Source organism: Oncorhynchus nerka, linkage group LG13, assembly GCF_034236695.1.
Source record: "Oncorhynchus nerka isolate Pitt River linkage group LG13, Oner_Uvic_2.0, whole genome shotgun sequence".
In the NCBI taxonomy this organism is placed as follows: Eukaryota; Metazoa; Chordata; class Actinopteri; order Salmoniformes; family Salmonidae; genus Oncorhynchus; species Oncorhynchus nerka.
In genome coordinates, this window is record NC_088408.1 from 76,169,828 (window position 1) to 76,189,160 (window position 19,333).

Sequence of the window (19,333 nt, forward strand, 5' to 3'; positions counted from 1 at the left end):
TTCAGTTACAAATTTAACTTTAATTGAGTTGACTCTTCACATCACCAACTACTTCTCTGATAGAGTTCAGTGTGTCAAATCGGAGGGTCTGCTGTCCGGACCCCTGGCAGTCTCTATGGGGTGCCACAGGGTTCAATTCTTGGACCGACTCTCTTCTCTGTATACATCAATAATGTCACTCTTGCTGCTGGTGAGTCTCTGATCCACCTCTACGCAGACGACACCATTCTGTATACTTCTGGCCCTTCTTTGGACACTGTTAACAACCCTCCAGGCAAGCTTCAATGCCATATAACTCTCCTTCCGTGGCCTCCAATTGCTCTTACAGTTTTTCTCAGTCGCTTTGGTGCATTTCTTAGATCAAAAGTGCAATTCTTGATACTACTTGTACAAATTCCAAATCATCTAGTCACTTGTGCACATCATTAAAGCAATTTCTTATTCCTTTGAACAAATTGCAATTGATAATGTACAAGTGTCAGCTTTTTTCCACATTATCAATTGCTCATGTCATGTTGATCAAAATATAGATGGTTCTCTGTTGAATAGTCTTACCCCTCAAAACATCTAGGCATTAGTTTCTTGCATAAGCCATTACATGCTAAATTGTTGAACTATTTGTCATAAACTGTCAAGCATAGTTTTATACATTTCTATTAGACCCTTTGTACAAAAACGTGAATTGATGAATCGTGCAGGTGAAATTGACCCTCAAGTGTTAGTTCAACCAACAATCAACCAGTTGTCTAAATTACTCAAAGGTGCATCTCATGAAGAATCAATTGGCAAGCATATATAAACAGACCACAACATAGAGTTGCAATTTTCCAATAATGGATGGACCAGGAAAAACAGGGTCAACAGCCAAGAGGAGGAAGAAGAGGAGCAAGGATGCGTGGTGGAAGGCAAAACAGAGGAAGAGGCAGAAGAGGACATAGGCGCATATCTGATGACATAAGGGCCACTATTGTAGACCATGTTGTCAATCATGGCCTTACAAGGGCTGAGGCGGGTCGAAGGGTGCAGCCGAATATTGGGAGATCAACCGTGTCCTCAATAGTTCAAATGTTTCGAAGAGAGAACAGGTATGTCCACCAATGTACAGTGCATTGTTACTGTATATAAGTATACTGTATACTTCCTACAATGCTTCATATTACAGTAGTCCACTTGTATTTCACAGCATACAGAAATATACTCTATACAGATACATACTGCACCTTACATGCACCCGCCTGTATGTTTTACAGTAAAATGTGTGTTCGCATAGTTTTTGTCTATGTGAAAGTGTGCGATGCATCACTGCATTTTTCCCCACATAGGACTGCAAGATTACCTCAAACCGGTGGCAGAGGACGCCTTTTCAGACCTCAACAGGAGGAGGCTATTTGCACCAAACAATGCCATGAGACTCAGGGAAATACAAAGGACCATTATAGAAGACAACGATGTCTTTGAAAACATCCATACGGTTAACATCTCAACCATCGACAGGGTGCTGCATAGAAACCAGATGAGTATGAAACAGTTGTACCGTGTACCATTCCAAAGGAATGAGGACAGAGTTAAGGAGCTACGGTACCAGTATGCACAAGTAAAACATATCTATGTAACTACTTTACAGCAACATTTTATAGTGATACATAGTACAGTAAGCATAAACTGCACACATTTCCATTGCTGTGGAAGGAACATGCAATATATGTACATTTTATGTCACTCTTCCTTACCAAAACAAATTCAACTGTGTGTTCTGGGATATAGCGTATAATGGAGTTGGAATCAAGTGAACCCTCTCACAACTTTGTATACGTGGATGAGGCTGGCTTCAACTTGACCAAATGCAGAAGGCGGGGTCAGAATATCATCGGTCACAGAGCTACTGTGGATTTGCCAGGCCAACGAGGAGGAAATATCACCATGTGTGCTGCTATTTTCGGAGCATGGTGTCCTAACCTATATCCCCCTTATAGGGCCATACAACACCCAGCATCTACTCAACTTTTTAGAGACTCTCTACAGGGCTCTCATCCCTGATGATGAGAGGGGTCTGTTTAGAGAGGATTTGCCAAAGTATGTAGTCATTTGTGATAATGTGAGTTTCCATCGATCAAACATCACAAGGCAATGGTTTGTGACCCACCCGAGGATGCTCATAGAATTCCTCCCACCTTATTCACCATTCCGTAACCCAATTGAAGAGTTATTTTCAGCATGGAGGTGGAAGGTGTACGATCGTCAGCCACACACACAAAGATGACCCTGCTGGCTGCAATGGATGCAGCATGTGAGGACATCACAGTAGACCCCTGCAGAGGATGGATAAGGCATTCCAAAAGATTATTTCCACGTTGCATTGGAAGGAAAAATATCCGGTATGATGTGGATGAGAATATGTGGGCCGACAGACAGGAACATCTGGATGTGTAGAGACAGCACAATAGTGCTGCGGGCAAAGTTGTGCCTTAGGGGTGGTTTCCTGTGTTTCTTTCTAATTTAGTTTTTTTCCATTTGTGCCCCTTGGGTTGTCCAGTCTCTTTCAATCAATAACCCACATACAGTAATATGTAAATAGTACTGTTGAAATTGATATGCCATAGAAGTGCAGCCTTGTGCATTTTCAATACAGTAACTGTCATCCAAACTGTAGCCTAAGTTTACATAAGGTAATACTGTCAAAGTACACAGTTACATTGACAACATGCCTAAACATTTTGACGACCTTGTTCGTGAACAATGACTCAATGACTTATCATTATTTACTTTTGAGAGATGTACTAAGGATTTTTAGTGACTGACTAGCTTTAGAAACATATCTATTGTATATTGCAGTTTGTACAAATTGTTCTGAGAAATGCACATGTTAGGGATGATGTGAAAAATGCACCAAAGCGACTGAGAAAAACTGTAAATACTAGTAAAACTAAATGCATGCTCTTCAACCGATCGCTGCCGGGCTTGCCCAACATCACTACTCTGGACAGCTCTGACTTAGAATACGTGGACAACTACAAATACCTAGGTGTCTGGTTAGACTGTAAACTCTCCTTCCAGACCCACATCAAACATCTCCAATCCAAAGTTAAATCTAGAATTGGCTTCCTATTTCGCAACAAAGCATCCTTCACTCATGCTTCCAAACATACCCTTGTAAAACTGACCATCCTACCAATTCTCGACTTTGGCGATGTCATTTACAAAATAGCCTCCAATACCCTACTCAACAAATTGGATGCAGTCTATCACAGTGCAATCCGTTTTGTCACCAAAGCCCCATATACTACCCACCATTGCGACCTGTACGCTCTCGTTGGCTGGCCCTCGCTTCATACTCGTCGCCAAACCCACTGGCTCCATGTCATTTACAAGACCCCGCTAGGTAAAGTCCCCGGGTTATCTCAGCTCGCTGGTCACTATAGCATCACTCACCTGTAGCACGCGCTCCAGCAGGTTTATCTGGTCACCCCCAAAACCAATTATTTATTTGGCCGCCTCTCCTTCCAGTTCTCTGCTGCCAATGACTGGAACGAACTACAAAAATCTCTGAAACTGGAAACACTTATCTCCCTCACTAGCTTTAAGCATCAACTGTCAGAGCAGCTCACAGATTACTGCACCTGTAAATAGCCCATCAATTTATCCCAAACAACTACCTCTTCCCCTACTGTATTTATTTTGCTCCTTTGCACCCCATTATTTTTATTTCTACTTTGCACATTCTTCCACTGCAAATCTACTTATTCCAGTGTTTTACTTGCTATATTGTATTTACTTTGCCACCATGGCCTTTTTTTCCCTTTACCTCCCTTATCTCACCTCATTTGCTCACATCATATATACTTGTTTATACTGTATTATTGACTGCATGTTTGTTTTACTCCATGTGTAACTCTGTGTCGTTGTATGTGTCGAACTGCTTTGCTTTATCTTGGCCAGGTCGCAATTGTAAATGAGAACTTGTTCTCAACTACCTGGTTAAATAAAGTTTTTTTTTAATATAATAATAAAAAATGAGAATTTCACTGAACAACAAAAAGGGAATATTGAATGATCCCCAAAAACATGTTCAACATACATCTGTAAAATTATAGTCTAGAAACTAAAGCTTTCGTTGTCTTCCTCTCAGGCTTCCATGTCTTCTCCCTGGACATCCTCAATGTCCACCTCTTGAACATTAGACTTTGAAGCTTCAGTGTCACTTTCCAACCTTGTTGAGGATGGCTCGTTGTCGGGCTCAAAAAGGCTCAAATTTGCCTGGATGGCCACCAATTTTTCAACCCTTGTATTGGTCAGCCTGTTGCGTGCTTTGGTGTGTGTGTTCCCAAACAAGGACCAGTTGCACTCAAATCCACAAATTCCCTTCCACCAGGTAGCCTAATGGTTAGAGCCTAGTGGTTAGAGCGTTGGGCCAGTAAGGGAAAGGTTGCTGGGATCGAATCCCAGAGCTGACAAGGTACAAATCTGTCGTTCTGCCCCTGAACAAGGCAGTTAACCCACTGTTCCCCGGGAGGCCGTCAATGTAAATAAGAATTTGTTCTTAACTGACTTGGCTAGTTAAATAAAAATAAATACATTAGATATGTTGGAACGACTGCTATATTGCATCTCCCATCCCAAAGCCCTTGCTTGGAAGTGTACTTCGCGAAACTGCCAAGAACCTTGCTCTCATCCAGGCCAAAGTGGAGAGACACGGTAGTGATAACACCATAGGCCTTGTTGATCTCTGCACCAGACAGGATGTTCTTGCCAGCATACTTGGGGTCCAACATGTACGCTGCAGTATGTATGGGCTTCAGGCAGAAGTCTCTATGCTTTTTGATGTACAGTGGGGCAAAAAAGTATTTAGTCAGCCACCAATTGTGCAAGTTCTCCCACTTAAAAAGACGAGAGAGGCCGGTCATTTTCATCATAGGTACACTTCAACTATGACAGACAAAATGAGAAAAAAAATCCAGAAAATCATTTATTTGAAATTTATTTAAATTATGGTGGAAAATAAGTATTTGGTCAATAACAAAGTTTCTCAATACTTTGTTATATACCCTTTGTTGGCAATGACAGAGGTCAAACATTTTCTGTAAGTCTTCACAAGGTTTTCACACACTGTTGCTGGTAATTTGGCCCATTCCTCCATGCAGATCTCCTCTAGAGCAGTGATGTTTTGGGGCTGTTGCTGGGCAACACAGACTTTCAACTTCCTCCAAAGATTTTCTATGGGGTTGAGATCTGGAGACTGGCTAGGCCACTCCAGGACCTTGAAATGCTTCTTACGAAGCCACTCCTTCGTTGCCCGGGCGGTGTGTTTGGGATCATTGTCATGCTGAAAGACCCAGCCACGTTTCATCTTCAATGCCCTTGCTGATGGAAGGAGGTTTTCACTCAAAATCTCACGATACATGGCCCCATTAATTCTTTCCTTTACACGGATCAGTCGTCCTGGTCCCTTTGCAGAAAAACAGCCCCAAAGCATGATGTTTCCACCCCCATGCTTCACAGTAGGTATGGTGTTCTTTGGATGCAACTCAGCATTCTTTGTCCTCCAAACACGACGAGTTGAGTTTACCAAAAGGTTATATTTTGGTTTCATCTGACCATGACATTCTCCCAATCTTCTTCTGGATCATCCAAATGCTCTGTAGCAAACTTCAGACGGGCCTGGACATGTACTGGCTTAAGCAGGGGGACACGTCTGGCACTGCAGGATTTGAGTCCCTGGCGGCGTAGTGTGTTACTGATGGTAGGCTTTGTTACTTTGGTCCCAGCTCTCTGCAGGTCATTCACTAGGTCCCCCCGTGTGGTTCTGGGATTTTTGTTCACCGTTCTTGTGATCATTTTGACCCCACGGGGTGAGATCTTGCGTGGAGCCCCAGATCGAGGGAGATTATCAGTGGTCTTGTATGTCTTCTATTTCCTAATAATTGCTCCCACATTTGATTTCTTCAAACCAAGCTGCTTACTTATTGCAGATTCAGTCTTCCCAGCCTGGTGCAGGTCTACAATTTTGTTTCTGGTGTCCTTTGACAGCTCTTTGGTCTTGGCCATAGTGGAGTTTGGAGTGTGACTGTTTGAGGTTGTGAACAGGTGTCTTTTATACTGATAACAAGTTCAAACAGGTGCCATTAATACAGGTAACGAGTGGAGGACAGAGGAGCCTCTTAAAGAAGAAGTTACAGGTCTGTGAGAGCCAGATATCTGGCTTGTTTGTAGGTGACCAAATACTTATTTTCCACCATCATTTGCAAATAAATTCATTAAAAAAATCATACAATGTGATTTTCTGGATTTCTCTCATTTTGTCTGTCATGGTTGAAGTGTACCTATGATGACAATTACAGGCCTCTCATCCTTTTAAGTGGGAGAACTTGCACAATTAGTGGCTGACTAAATACCTTTTTGCCCCACTGTATTCCAGAACTGCAGTTTCCTCTGCATGGAGCAACAGTGAAGTGGGCAGGACAGTATGGATTCCTTCTCTTCTCTTCTCCTTGTTACTGCTATAGGTTTCAGGAGTTTCAGGTTGCTTACCACTCTCTCCCAAAATACATCATCCAGGAGGATCCTCTTGATGGGGTTGTCCATATCGGCAGACTGTGATACGGCCATTTCTTGGAGAGACTCCTTCCCCTACAGGCGACTGTAGAACATGATGACTACACCACCCCAACAGGTGTTGTTGGGCAGCTTCAATGTGGTGCTCTTATTCTTCTCACTTTGCTTGGTGAGGTAGATTGCTGCTATAACTTGATAACCCTTCACATACCTAACCATTTCCTTGGCTCTCTTGTAGAGTGTATCCATTGTTTTCAGTGCCATGATGTCCTTGAGGAGCAGATTCAATGCATGAGCAGCACAGCCAATGGGTGTGATGGGAGGGTAGGACTCCTCCACTTTAGACCAAGCAGCCTTCATGTTCGCAGCATTGTCTGTCACCAGTGCAAATACCTTCTGTGGTACAAGGTCATTAATGACTGCCTTCAGCGCATCTGCAATGTAGAGACCGGTGTGTCTGTTGTCCCTTGTGTCTCTGCTATTTTAGAATACTGGTTGAGGGGCGGAGATGATGTAGTTAATTATTCCTTGCCCATGAACATTTGACCACCCATCAGAGATGATTGCAATACAGTCTGCTTTCTCTACGCTTTCTTTGCTTGACCTTCACTTGAACTCTGCATCCAGCAAATTAGTAGATTAAGCATGTCTGGTTGGGGATTGGTGAATAGAAGTAGAGGGACTTTTTGTGAGCGCTGAGGGAACTTTATGCACTTGGCCAAATTATTCTGCATCTTTGTTGCAAATGTACACAGCTTTTCCTTCTACATTAGCTGCAGTGAAATGTCTCCATACATCAGATAGTGCCCGCAGCATTTTCATGTAAAGATTAGGGGACAAAATGAGTTTAAAAAAAACAAATAAAATGCCATGTACAGATAAATAGTTAAGCAGTTAGATTAAAACAACTCCTTTGTAAGATATATGTTTTAAAATGAAACATGTATGGAAACAGGTGAATTAAAACTCCTCAGTTAGCAGGCTCAAGCAAGCTAAAACCCACATGGTAGCAAAAACTAACGAGCAAAAATGATTCAGTTACAAAATTATTTAAACACACTTTTCTGTAGGCTACTATTTACAAGAAATCATGTATGTCATATAAAATATATTCACCCAGTATTGTAATCAAAACTTACTAGAAAGCATATAGTCCTAGGCTCAGACAGTGTAGTAGTGTGAGCTCAATAGCATCTCATTAGTGTGCAAGATCTTGAGAATCAGCTGTACATGTGATGGAAGAATGCACTGTGCATGCAGAGGGTTGCAATTCCATTGAATTGGGGATAGTTTAACCAAAATATGCCACAAGACCAAGAATAGCCTTATGTGTATCCCACAAAAAGGTTCCCTGTTATTTAAGATTACTTTTGATGAATTTAAGCAAAATTCCCAGGCTTCATTTCGTATCAGAAATTTCCCGGAAAGTTTCCAACCCTTTGCAACCCTAGTTGCAACACTCACTACCGAGTTCCAAACTGTCTCTGGAAGCAACAGCAGCACAATACCTTTTCGTCGGGAGCTTCATGAAATGGATTTCCATATCCGAGCACCTGCACACAACCCTAAGATCACCATGCACAATGCTAAGCGTCGGCTGGAGTGGTGTAAAGCTCGCCACCATTGGACTCTGGAGTAGTGGAAATGCGTTCTCTCACGCTTCACCGTCTGGCAGTCTGACGGACAAATCTGGGTTTGGCGGATTCCAGGAGAACACTACCTGCACAAATTAATAGTGCCAACTGTAAAGTTTGGTAGAGGAGGAATAATTGTCTGGGGCTTCTTTTTCATGGTTCGGACTAGTCCCCTTAGTTCAGTTGAAGGGAAATCTTAATGCTACAGCATACAATGACATTCTAGACAATTCTGTGCTTCAAACTTTGTGGAAACAGTTTAGTGAAGGCCCTTTCCTGTTTCAGCATGACAATGCCCCCATGCACAAAGCGAGGTCCATACAGAAATGGTTTGTTGAGATCGGTGTGGAAGAACTTGACTGGCCTGCACAGAACCCTGACCTCAACCCCATTGAACACCTTCGGGATGAATTGGAACGCCAACTACGAACCAGGCATAATCGCCCAACCTCACTAATGCTCGTGGCTGAATGGAAGCAAGTCTCTGCAGCAATGTTCCAACATCTAGTGGAAAGCCGTCCCAGAAGAGTGGAAGTGTTATAGCAGCAAAGGGGGGACCGACTCCATGTTAATGCCTTTGATTTTGGAATGGGATTTTCCAGGTGAGCATACTTTTGGCCATGTAGTGTAAATGGACCAAACCTCATTCCTTAGAGATGTTATTCCATCTGACTGAAACGGTACCATTTCACTGTAATAATACATGTCTAGGCTGCTTACCTCTGAGCTCAGTGAGGATATCAATCTTCTGATCCAGTATCTGCTCTAGCTGAGTGGCGTAGGAGTCCACGTCATAGTCCACCTCCTCAGTCATTTCCAGCAGAACCTTCTCATCCTCCAGCCACCGGATAGACTCCTGCTCACAAAAGACACACACATTAACAAGTCACCAATAACGGTCATCTCATCTTCCTACTGACAAACAAATGATTTAAAATCAATGACTTTGCTCCCATCAAGTCAGTATTACATTAGCTTGAAGAAGTGGATGATTTAGAGAATTATGGATAGTCGCTCCACAGGACATTAATCTTGCAGATTAATTCAACAGAGGTCCTCCTAACCATATGTGAAAGGATCTAAGAGGAGCCATCTGTTAATGTCGTCTGACCTGGAAGACAGCTCTGTGGTCCTCCAGCACCTGTTCCTCCATCTCCACCATCTGAGACACAGCCTCATGGAAGTTAAAGAGCTGGGGTGACACCTCCTCCTCCTGGAAAGACAGACAACAGTCAGAGTAACACACACACACCAGCATCACCTCTTTTGAATAAATGGCCTCAGGGAAGGAAGAGCTGGGGCTCATGCACAAACTCATGCACACACACACAGTGAGAAAACCATCTAAGATACAAGCTGAGTGAGCATAAAAGTGCAATAAGAGTGTATTATAAGAGTGTGGCTTACGTTCTGCTCACAGAGCAGTTTGAGGTCGTCTCTCTGGGGGGAGCTGCCCAGGTGGTCCCAGTCATAGTCCAGCAGGTCCACCACATGGATGTTGGGCCGGACCCCCTCGGTCACCTGGTTAGCGTCCACCGTCAACTCCTTCACTCTGTGTGTCAATCAACACCATCCTCCAGTCAGCTGACAGTGCTGCTCAGCCCAGTTAAATACACTCCATATGCTGGGCCTTATTCAGTAGGGACAAACAGTCAGGATATTGCTGATAGAAATGCATTACTTGGATATGACTTTGACTCAGAATATTAAGTCTCGTCAGTTCTATGCAATACATTTGGCTGAATGTTTTGGCCCATTGAATAGATACCCAGAAACCATCACAACACCAGTGACACCATGTGCAGCCAATGGGTCCATCATCTGTGCTCTTATTGGTTGCAACTTGCTTGACAATCCATTTTAAGTTAGTGATATGGTATCTTTAAAATAAAATGTTTTATTTTTTCAGTCAATAAAAACAAATTAAGCAATATAAGAATAATGAGTTAATCAAATTCAGAGTGCTAGATTAGTTGTTCCCCACTAAAGCAGCTCTAAATGATGATGCTATAGAACTGTAGAAGTTGTGTGTTTCAACAGGGCCCTTGCATGTTAGCCATGTTTGGCATGACAATGAGCGACAATGAGTTGGCATGATAGCACAAACATATGGCCAGGACTGTCTATACTTCTGGCATCTCGTGTATGTTTAATGAGGTGTGACTGAGCTGATATGGTCCAGTACAGCCTAACCTTATTGACTTGTGTCTAAGCCATGACTGACTGGGTGGTGACAGGAATTGCTGTAGCAGTTGGAATAAACACAGGCTGGTCTCACTGCACCTTTGGCAATAATTGCAGGTACTTAGCCAAGGAACTATCCTCTAACTAGCATAGTATAAAATGACCAGTCAAATATTAGGCGTTAACTAATAGGCCTGACTGACTGGTTATGCTACATGACACCATAAACAAAGATTTGGAACCAAATGCCACATCACAAGAACATTATGTGAAAAAGCGCGAGGGCACACATTATTGTCCATGAGAAGATATGAGGAGAACAGCTTTCACAAGTGAACACAATCTCACTCAGCACAGCAAAAGATGATCGCAGAGCACATGCCAAGGCTGGAGAAAAGGATGAAAGAATGTTTCATGGAGATGGAATAAAAAGGGAAGGAAATGAGGAATAAGACGCAGGGACAAGTCCTCCACAGAGACTGGTGAGAACGATGGAACAAAGACCAAAATAAGAAAGTGTGTTGTGTGTATTATACAACTAATGTATGCATACATGGAAAGCATGCAGGTAAGTGTATGCTTTGACAACCAAAAAGGTATTTGTATGTGTGTGCACACAATGGGAAGGTGCTTGAACTGCAGGAAGAAGTAGAAAAGTCATCGTACTCATGGGTGGGCGAGAGCTCAGAGAGCTCCGAGCGACTTCCACCGCCCTGGGAGAAGGGGATGTCTGAGGGACTGATCCCAAACTCCTTTACTCTACAGAGCAGAGCACAGCACCAGGCCCAGAGTAGAGGAGCAGGAAACACAAGAGAGAGGGGATGAGGGTCAGGACACACAAAACTAGAAGAGAGAAATAGGCATTTTCCTTTCCCCATGACCTGCCTGCCACAGTGGCACTCATTCAGTCTTTCACATGTAGCCTACATCTCATCAAACTGCTGCAGGCAGATATTCCCAATTCAAATAATTGTATGATCATAGAGAGCCCTTTCTTTACATCATTATATCTGCCTCTTGAGGCTCAGAAGCCTCATCTACCCATTTCTAAGCACAAAAATGCTGTGTGAATGAGCACAGTGAAGAGCTCAAGGTCCATAGAAACGTAAAGGGAGCGTATTCAAAGAAGAGGTTCCTATATTCCTTTTCTCAGACACTTCTGTGCTGATCACAGATGGAAAGCACAATTGTAGGAGAGACAGTTTCCCATGGCCAGCTGTAACACGTGTGCCCACCTGTTAGCGTAGCGTAGCGTGTTGAGGGTGTTCTCACAGGATGTCATGCCAGGAGAGATGGTGGCTATCTGGATAGGACAGAGGTGAGGAGAAACTCAGTGGAGGTAAGGCCAGTACAAAGACCAAGTAAGATGGCCCGTCCTTTGCAGAAAGTGTGCCTACTTACAAGCTACAGGGTCCCCTACAGGGTCGGTATAGGCCTAGACCAGTGGTCACCAACCTTTCTGAGTCAAGATCTCTTCAAAAACAGGTCTATGCAACATTAACAAATTAAAAACAGTTCTGTAGCATTGAGGTTCATACAGTAGGTTATAGGCCCAACACATTAACACTGCATATTGGCTACAGTTGAATTTCCCTGAAAATTATATACTTTTTTTGAGGTAGTCTATATGATCACACCGGTAATAGATCAGTTGTTGTATTACTTGTGAGGCACATCTGAGTGAACATACATTTAAATAATTAGCTTTTTCTTTTTCTGGGCTGATTGATGGTGCCTGCATCTGATGGTCAATCTCAGCAGAGGGGGAGAGCAGCAGACTGAGGGTCAGCCTCTCAACATCCCTCCACTCCCTTTCCTCCACTGACACTGACCAAAAAGGGACACCGTCTTCTAGCTGATAGCCAAACTCTAGTCGCACCAAATTATTTCTGCCTCATGCACAAATTAAATGTTGTTATTCCTATGAACAGAGAAAGTGAAATATTCCCAAGCCGCTAATAATAACAACAAGCCTATCGATACACTTTCCTTCTCATTCATTACAGCTGCAGTAGTGGTTGTAGCACAAGTGGAAGAACACCCATTAAATGGCTTATGAAAGAGTTGAATAAAGTGTTGACAGTGCTGAGTAAGAACAAACATGAACTCAGTCATAAAAACAGCAGCTCTTTGCTGTATTCATTGACAGTCTCTCTCTAGTCATGGTTTTAAACGTTTTAATCTCACAGCATCAACTTTAGCTTTCTTTTAAGCCTGCTATGTTATCGCAGACATGGTAATCTGAGACATCTGATTGGCCAGCAGTAGGCCTATAGTGTGCTTGATTTGCTCTCTGGGCCCGACGGGTAGGCAGAATATGTACCTTCAGACACATGAAATGGTTCAAAATGGGAACACTTCACCTACCCAGCCAACGGCGCGATACAAAAACAAACAAAAATAGAAACGCAAGGCTTTATCGTTGTTTTTTTAAGAGAAATGTTTGGCGATCGACTAGGAATACTTTGGTGACCCCCTGGCCTAGACCATGGGCAAGGTGTCTTAAAAAAAGTAATTTTTAATCAAATCAGAGATGACTGAACCATATGCCAGTGAGGAAAGAATTCACCAATTACCAATCCCACTAGCAGTGACTAATGATGAACTCACCATGCATGTGCGGGAGTTCTCCCCTATGAAGGAGTCTCGGAGGACCTGTGTGAGCTTGCTGGCCCTGAATGGAGTGTGTGGTTTGTTCCGTCCCAGCGCCCTGATGCACTCCTGGTAGAGTTAAAGAGAGACGCAATGAGCTACAGTTTGTCTGCCTGCTGCTAAGTCTGACTGGCTGACTGATATACATTCTGAGAGAGATGGGACAGGAAAAATACAGTTGACCATTTCTATAAGATTACGTTATGTCCAACTAAGCCTGCTAGTTCTGTTCAACTGGAGGAAAATGCATCTCAGACAGCACATTATCAGAGCTGTATTCATGTAAAATCCTGTAAATACCTCTAAGATGAATAAACTTTTACTTGAACTACCAGACTAAACATCTGCTGACTTTCTACCGAGTGTCCCTGTCAGAATGCTCTGCAGCTGCCCTCTGACCTCTCCCCTCTGACCTTTAGTGCCAGAAGGCTCTTGTTGATCTCAGCGCCCTCCAGGCGTGTCTGGCGGTCAGCGCTGGATGTGTCGGCCCCCCTCTCGTTCCCCGCCAGGTCGATCAGGGAGAACTTGCCATGCATCTTCCCCTTCCTCCTCAGAATGATCTGGAACACGGCGTGGCTACGGGACGAGTGGGCGTTGGCCGAGGTCTGCCCTGACGTTCTGAAAGAGAGGGACAGAGAGGGAGAAAGAAAGCAGGAAGGAGAGCATTTAAATGTAATGCACAATAACATTTTAAAGATCACCGTTTATGTCATTAGTTAGGGCAACTGTGGGATGTTGCTACAAATACCTTCCACTCCGTTGCCTTACCTGCAGCTGTTGCCCACTTCTATGAGTTTGAGGACGTCCTCTGTGCATTTGACATCTCTCTCATGCAACCCCACCACCTGCACCTGCTGCTTCCCATCCTCCAGCACCCGGAGCTTAGCCTTACCATTCAGCAGGTCAAACACCTAGAAGACACACACAACAATCATGTCAAATACCTATACAACCACACACGCAGTCAGGTCCAACACATATAGAACCGCAACTTAAAACCAGTCTGTCAATATAATCACCCACGGGAGCAATACACAGAATCCCCTTACAGTCCGAGTTAAACACTTACAACCAAGTTCCCTACATTATTTTGGGGCACTGACCAATTGAGGTCTTGGAAGCAGAAACTTGAACTTGTGAGAATTCTGTGCAACCTCCAGCACATGTTTACAGTGAACACTGAGGCTGTATCCTTACCGTTTTAGACAGTAGTCAATAGTCTAATGGCTATTTGAGCATAATGTAGGCCTATCAGTGGCCTACCAACGAAACCAATGGAGAAAATCCTCTAATATTTTCACATGGAAATAGCTTTAAATTTCTATGATAGGCATAGAAAAACATTTATTTTTATTTTTTTACATCATGGACCAAATAGGTCATTGTAAATTGCATTGTAATGTATTATATGATGCAATATAAACTGTGCGGTTCGAGCACCGAATGCTCATTGGCTGACAGCTGTGCTAAATCAGACCGTATACCATGGGTATGACAAAACATGTATTTTTACTGCTCTAATTACATTGGTAACCAGTTTATAATAGCAATAAGCACCTCGGGGGTTTGTGATATATAGCCAATATACCACGGCTAAGGGCTGTGTCCAGGCACTCCCATGGTATACGGGCTGATATACCACAGCTTTCAGCCAACCAGCATTCAGGGCTCGAACCACCCAGTTTATAAAGAGAATTGGACAATGTAGGCTACACTCTGCCTATTAATTTATATGCAACAGACCCTTTAATTAAAGACTCAATCTTGCAAAGTTAGATTTGTTTTGTTGCATTGAAAAAGGGCTGATAATGTTGATTCGATCACATTAGAGAAAAACGTTGATAGTGCAAACTGATGGGACGAACTCAGTGAAACTCAAATCTCTTGCGTCTACTGCCCCGGCAGTCCTGGAGATGCGTGGCCACGCACACGCGCAGCTTAGAAGGAACATTGTCTACAACCAAAACCACAAGTGGATGCTGTATAAACAAGTCATTAATCACTTGCCTTTCCACTGTAGATTTCAAAGAAGGTTGCGTACACCTGAAGATCTAACTTCTTGTGGCAGGGTTTCTTCAACATGACAAACACATCCCGAGCTGCATGAGGACAAAGGGGAAAAAGACTAAGAGAAAGTTTTACAATTGTAATAGGTTCTGAGCATTACAGCACCAACAACAATACTAAGAATACACTAAGAATCACTTACCAGCTAATGCATAAATCCCTTTAGAACAATCCTGGTTCTTTCCAGAAAAATCTCCACCCATAGTCTGAAACAAAAGACGGTAATATTCACAGTTCTGATTGTGGGTGAAACATAAATAGAAATGAAAATGCAACAACGCTTGTACACATTGAACCTGGATGTCGCTGATGTAATGTTATTGTTAAGTTAGTGTTTAATAATTGACATGCATCAGCAGAAGAGGATGAGGAGGCTGGTGTGTGTGCGACTCACATGTGTTTTGCCACTACCAGTCTGTCCATAGGCGAAGCACGTGGCCATGCCCCTCTCAAAGATGGTCTCCACCAGGGGCCTGGCAGTAAACCTGTAGTAGAAACACACAAATCCACTCAGTGTGTGTGCATTCACACACACTAGCAAAACACATACTTGCACACATTCCATCACAACACCCTAACAAACACACACCATCAAAATACATCCCACACACACACACACCCAATGCAAGCAGTCCTCCTGGATTGAATTCCAGTAAAAACATACAGCTGACACATCAAACAAAACAGTTGTTTTACTGCAACAACCGACGGCTCTCTGTCTGACCTGTAAACCATTTCATTAGTGGTGCTGTCATCAAAGGCGTAGTCGAAGCGGAAGGTCTGGTTCTCCAGGTAGCGTGTCAGGTCCACCTTCTGCTTGGGCTCATGGACCATCACCACATCCTTACTGGGGATGGTAATCACATCCAGGTCCCTTATAGTCAACTCTAGAACACACACAGCCATGATAATGAAAGTATACAGAGAATATACACTATATACACAAAACTATGTGGACACCCCTTCAAATTAGCGACTTCAGCTATTTCAGCCACACTCGTTGCTGACAGGTGTCTAAAATTGAGCACACCGCCATGCAATCTCCATAGACAAACATTGACCTTACTGAAGAGTTCAGTGACGTTCAATGTTGCACCGTCATAGGATGCCACCTTTCCAACAAGTCAGTTCGTCAAATTTCTGCCCTGCTAGAGCTGCACCGGTCAACTGTAAGTGCTGTTATTGAGAAGTTCAAACGTCTAGGAGCAACAACGGCTCAGCCGCAAATTGGAAGACCACACAAGCTCACAGAACAGGACCGGCATGTGCTGAAATGCAGAAAAATAGTCTGTCCTCGGTTGCAACACTCACTACCGAGTTCCAAACTGCCTCTGGAAGCAATGTCAGCACAAGAACTGTTCGTCGACAGCTTCATGAAATGGAGTGGTGTAAAACTCGCCGCCATTGGGCTCCGGAGCAGTGGAAACGCGTTCTCTTGAGTGATGAATCACGCTTCACTTATCTGGCAGTCCGACGGATGAATCTGGGTTTGGCAGATGCCAGGAGAACGCTACCTACCGGAATGCATAGTGCAAACTGTAAAGTTAGGTGGATGAGGAATAATGGTCTGGGGCTGTTTTTCATGGGTCGAGCTAGGCCCCTTAGTTCAGGTGAAGGGAAATGACATTCTACATGATTCTGTGCTTCCAACTTCGTGGCAACAGTTTGGGGAAGGCCCTTTCCTGTTTCAACAATTCCCCTGTGCACAAAGCAAGGTCCATACAGAAATAGTTTGTCGAGATCGGTGTGGAAGAACTTGACTGGCCTGCACAGAGCCCTGACCTCAACTCCATCGAACACTTTTGGGATGAATTGGAAATTCAACTGCGAGCCAGGCCTAATCGCCCAACATCAGTGCCCGACCTCACTAATGCTCTTGTGGCTAAATGGAAGCAAGTCCCTGCAGCAATGTTCAAACATCTAGTGGAAATCCTTCCCAGAAGAGTGGAGGCTGTTATAGCAGCAAAGGGGGGACCAACTCCATATGAATGCCCATGATATTGGAATGATGATCAGACGAGCAGGTGTCAACATACTTTTGGTCATGTAGTGTAGTTTCCCCGATTGCAGGCCATAAGAAAATACCTGAACCTGACTGATTATGACCGTCCAAAAGCTCATAGTAGGTAAACTCGTGACTGGTTCCTCATTATGATTAAAGGCTCTGTTGGATGTCCTCCTTACCTTTCTTGTTGAGTGGACGTTTCCTCACACAAACACATATTCTGTGCTCTTCAATCTGACAAAATAAAAACACACATTAATCAGGCCATTTTATTGGGACAGAGGGAGAGAAAGCAGGGAGAGGGAGAGAGAGCAGGGTGTTGTCTGTACTCACCAGATCTGTGGTGGACAGCGGCCGGTAGTCCAGACTGGCACGGAAGTCTCTGATCATATGCAGGATCTCATAGTTAGGGACAGTGGTGTCCACCTCCTGAGAACGGTTATGTTAGGTCACTGTTCAATTTATACTCGAATTGAATTAGCAAGTTATTTTCACTAAAGAAAATGTGTTCAATGACTAACATCGCTATAGTGAGTCAATTATCTTATTTTATCCTCATTTTAAAAACCCAGATATTAGGAGATATGGAGGGGGTCAGAGGATGGAAGGAGGAGTGCCCCTGTACCTGTGCCTTCTTCTCCCTCAGCTCCTGTTGCTGTATCCGTCGTCTCTCTCTCTTCTCCTGCAGTTTCTCCACTTCCTTCACACAGTTGGACTTCCTCCTCGCTGCCAGGAAACCCCGGCAAAGGAACAGGAAGTCACAAACGCTGCCTTTCACAGAACATGCACACTCAACCTTTCTAAAAGGGATCTCTTCCTCTGCTGGAGTTTCCCTACTATAGGGTTGTCCAGACAGAGTGGTGGCTGGCTGGGGACTGGGCCTTCTAGCATCCAGGGGGACAGCAACTTTATACAGGCCTGAGGGCAGGCTACAGCAGCTGGCACAAACCTTACCCTGGTAACACTTCTATTCCTATTACACTACTATAGGGCTCTTGACCAACCACTGATCCAACAACAGTCAAATGCTAACTGGAAAAGCAGAGATATGAGTACATAGGGGACTTCTTAGTCTAGGTTCCTCAAAAGTTACATAAATCCTGCATCACATTACAGTTAGTGCCATTTAGAAACCCAATTCATAATTTGAAAATCCAATCATAAGAGAGAGGAGAGTATAAAGTGAGTGTCAGTAGCCCATTTCTGATTCCACCAGACCCCAAGATATCCAGCTGAGCAGCACAGTAACCCTTCCTCTTGCATACAGCCCCATCTGAAGGCCTGCAGGCTCGTCATTCAGAGCAGAGAGCGAGGATTAATAACCTGCAGTAATCTGGGGGAGCAGGGCCAGGTCAGAACCAGTGCCTGGCTTGCCGGCAGGAAGGAAGGAAGAGAGAAATAGAGAGAGAGCTACGAGGATGTCTCTCTGTCTCTGATTCCATTGGTAGGGGGGGCCCCCATCAAGGCTTTGAATATAGCGGAAGCCTTTTAGGCGAGAATAATCACAAACTAAAGGTTCTCCAAAGGAAAGCGACAGGGCTCTAAGATAACATTAAGCACTGGGGTTGTTGGGAGAGTTGATACATACAAAGCTGTCCAAACTCCTTTCTGCTTAGCTGATGCAATGACGCTTCTGTGACACACATGTGATCGACAAAGCATAGAAAATCAGGAACATCAAGCCTATTGGTCAGATGTTATCGTAACAAATACACAACATGAAATGGAATAACAAATAATATTTCCGGGGAATGCTTAGGAGGGTGAAAATGACAGAACATTCAGATTTCCGGAATGAGTAAATATGTCAAAATGTAACTCCAACATAGATGGATATAGCCGTGATGTTCCTACCATTGGCTAACTGTTGGGCTGTCTGGGCCTGGGTGGGCTGGGCTGGCTGCTGGGCAGGAGGAGGAGAAGGCTCTGGCTGCTGGGGTGGAGCTGGTCTGGCCTGGGTTGACACCACTGTGGAACCCACAACACAGAGAGTTATCAAGAGGGCCTCTGTTTCAAGTGAATTAAGCGACATGGTACCCATGAACATTTCAAGACAATGTTCAACTGTCAATGATCAAAAACAAGTACACAAACACACCTCTGTTATCCCTGGATGGAGTGCCATTCTTAGTGGGCGCTATTGTTCGCCGGTTCTGCTAAAGAACACAAAAGAGGGAGATAAGATAAATGCATTGACAAAAATAATTGAAGCCATGAGGATTAAACTGTAATCATGGTTTAC

At 43.8% G+C, this 19,333-nt stretch overlaps 1 protein-coding gene across 6 annotated transcripts in view; it reads right to left on the reverse strand.

Moving 5' to 3' along the window:
• LOC115140157 (kinesin-like protein KIF2A) overlaps positions 1-19,333 on the reverse strand; it is a 31,469-nt gene that overhangs the window by 1,547 nt on the left and 10,589 nt on the right. The window contains exons 4-21 of one of the 6 annotated variants that reach the window (XM_029678313.2): positions 19,190-19,244; positions 18,946-19,059; positions 18,680-18,724; positions 17,717-17,817; positions 17,425-17,520; positions 17,271-17,325; positions 15,811-15,973; positions 15,481-15,571; positions 15,229-15,292; positions 15,027-15,118; positions 13,788-13,930; positions 13,433-13,637; positions 12,978-13,088; positions 11,603-11,670; positions 11,034-11,126; positions 9,591-9,735; positions 9,295-9,396; positions 8,904-9,039 (exon numbers count right to left, since the gene is read on the reverse strand). In XM_029678313.2, coding sequence (XP_029534173.2) covers positions 8,904-9,039; positions 9,295-9,396; positions 9,591-9,735; positions 11,034-11,126; positions 11,603-11,670; positions 12,978-13,088; positions 13,433-13,637; positions 13,788-13,930; positions 15,027-15,118; positions 15,229-15,292; positions 15,481-15,571; positions 15,811-15,973; positions 17,271-17,325; positions 17,425-17,520; positions 17,717-17,817; positions 18,680-18,724; positions 18,946-19,059; positions 19,190-19,244 — 1,879 coding nt within the window. Of the gene's footprint in view, positions 1-8,903; positions 9,040-9,294; positions 9,397-9,590; positions 9,736-11,033; positions 11,127-11,602; positions 11,671-12,977; positions 13,089-13,432; positions 13,638-13,787; positions 13,931-15,026; positions 15,119-15,228; positions 15,293-15,480; positions 15,572-15,810; positions 15,974-17,270; positions 17,326-17,424; positions 17,521-17,716; positions 17,818-18,679; positions 18,725-18,945; positions 19,060-19,189; positions 19,248-19,333 lie in introns of all 6 variants that reach the window. The other 5 variants (XM_029678312.2, XM_065026708.1, XM_029678314.2 and 2 more) reach the window with 5 other exon arrangements.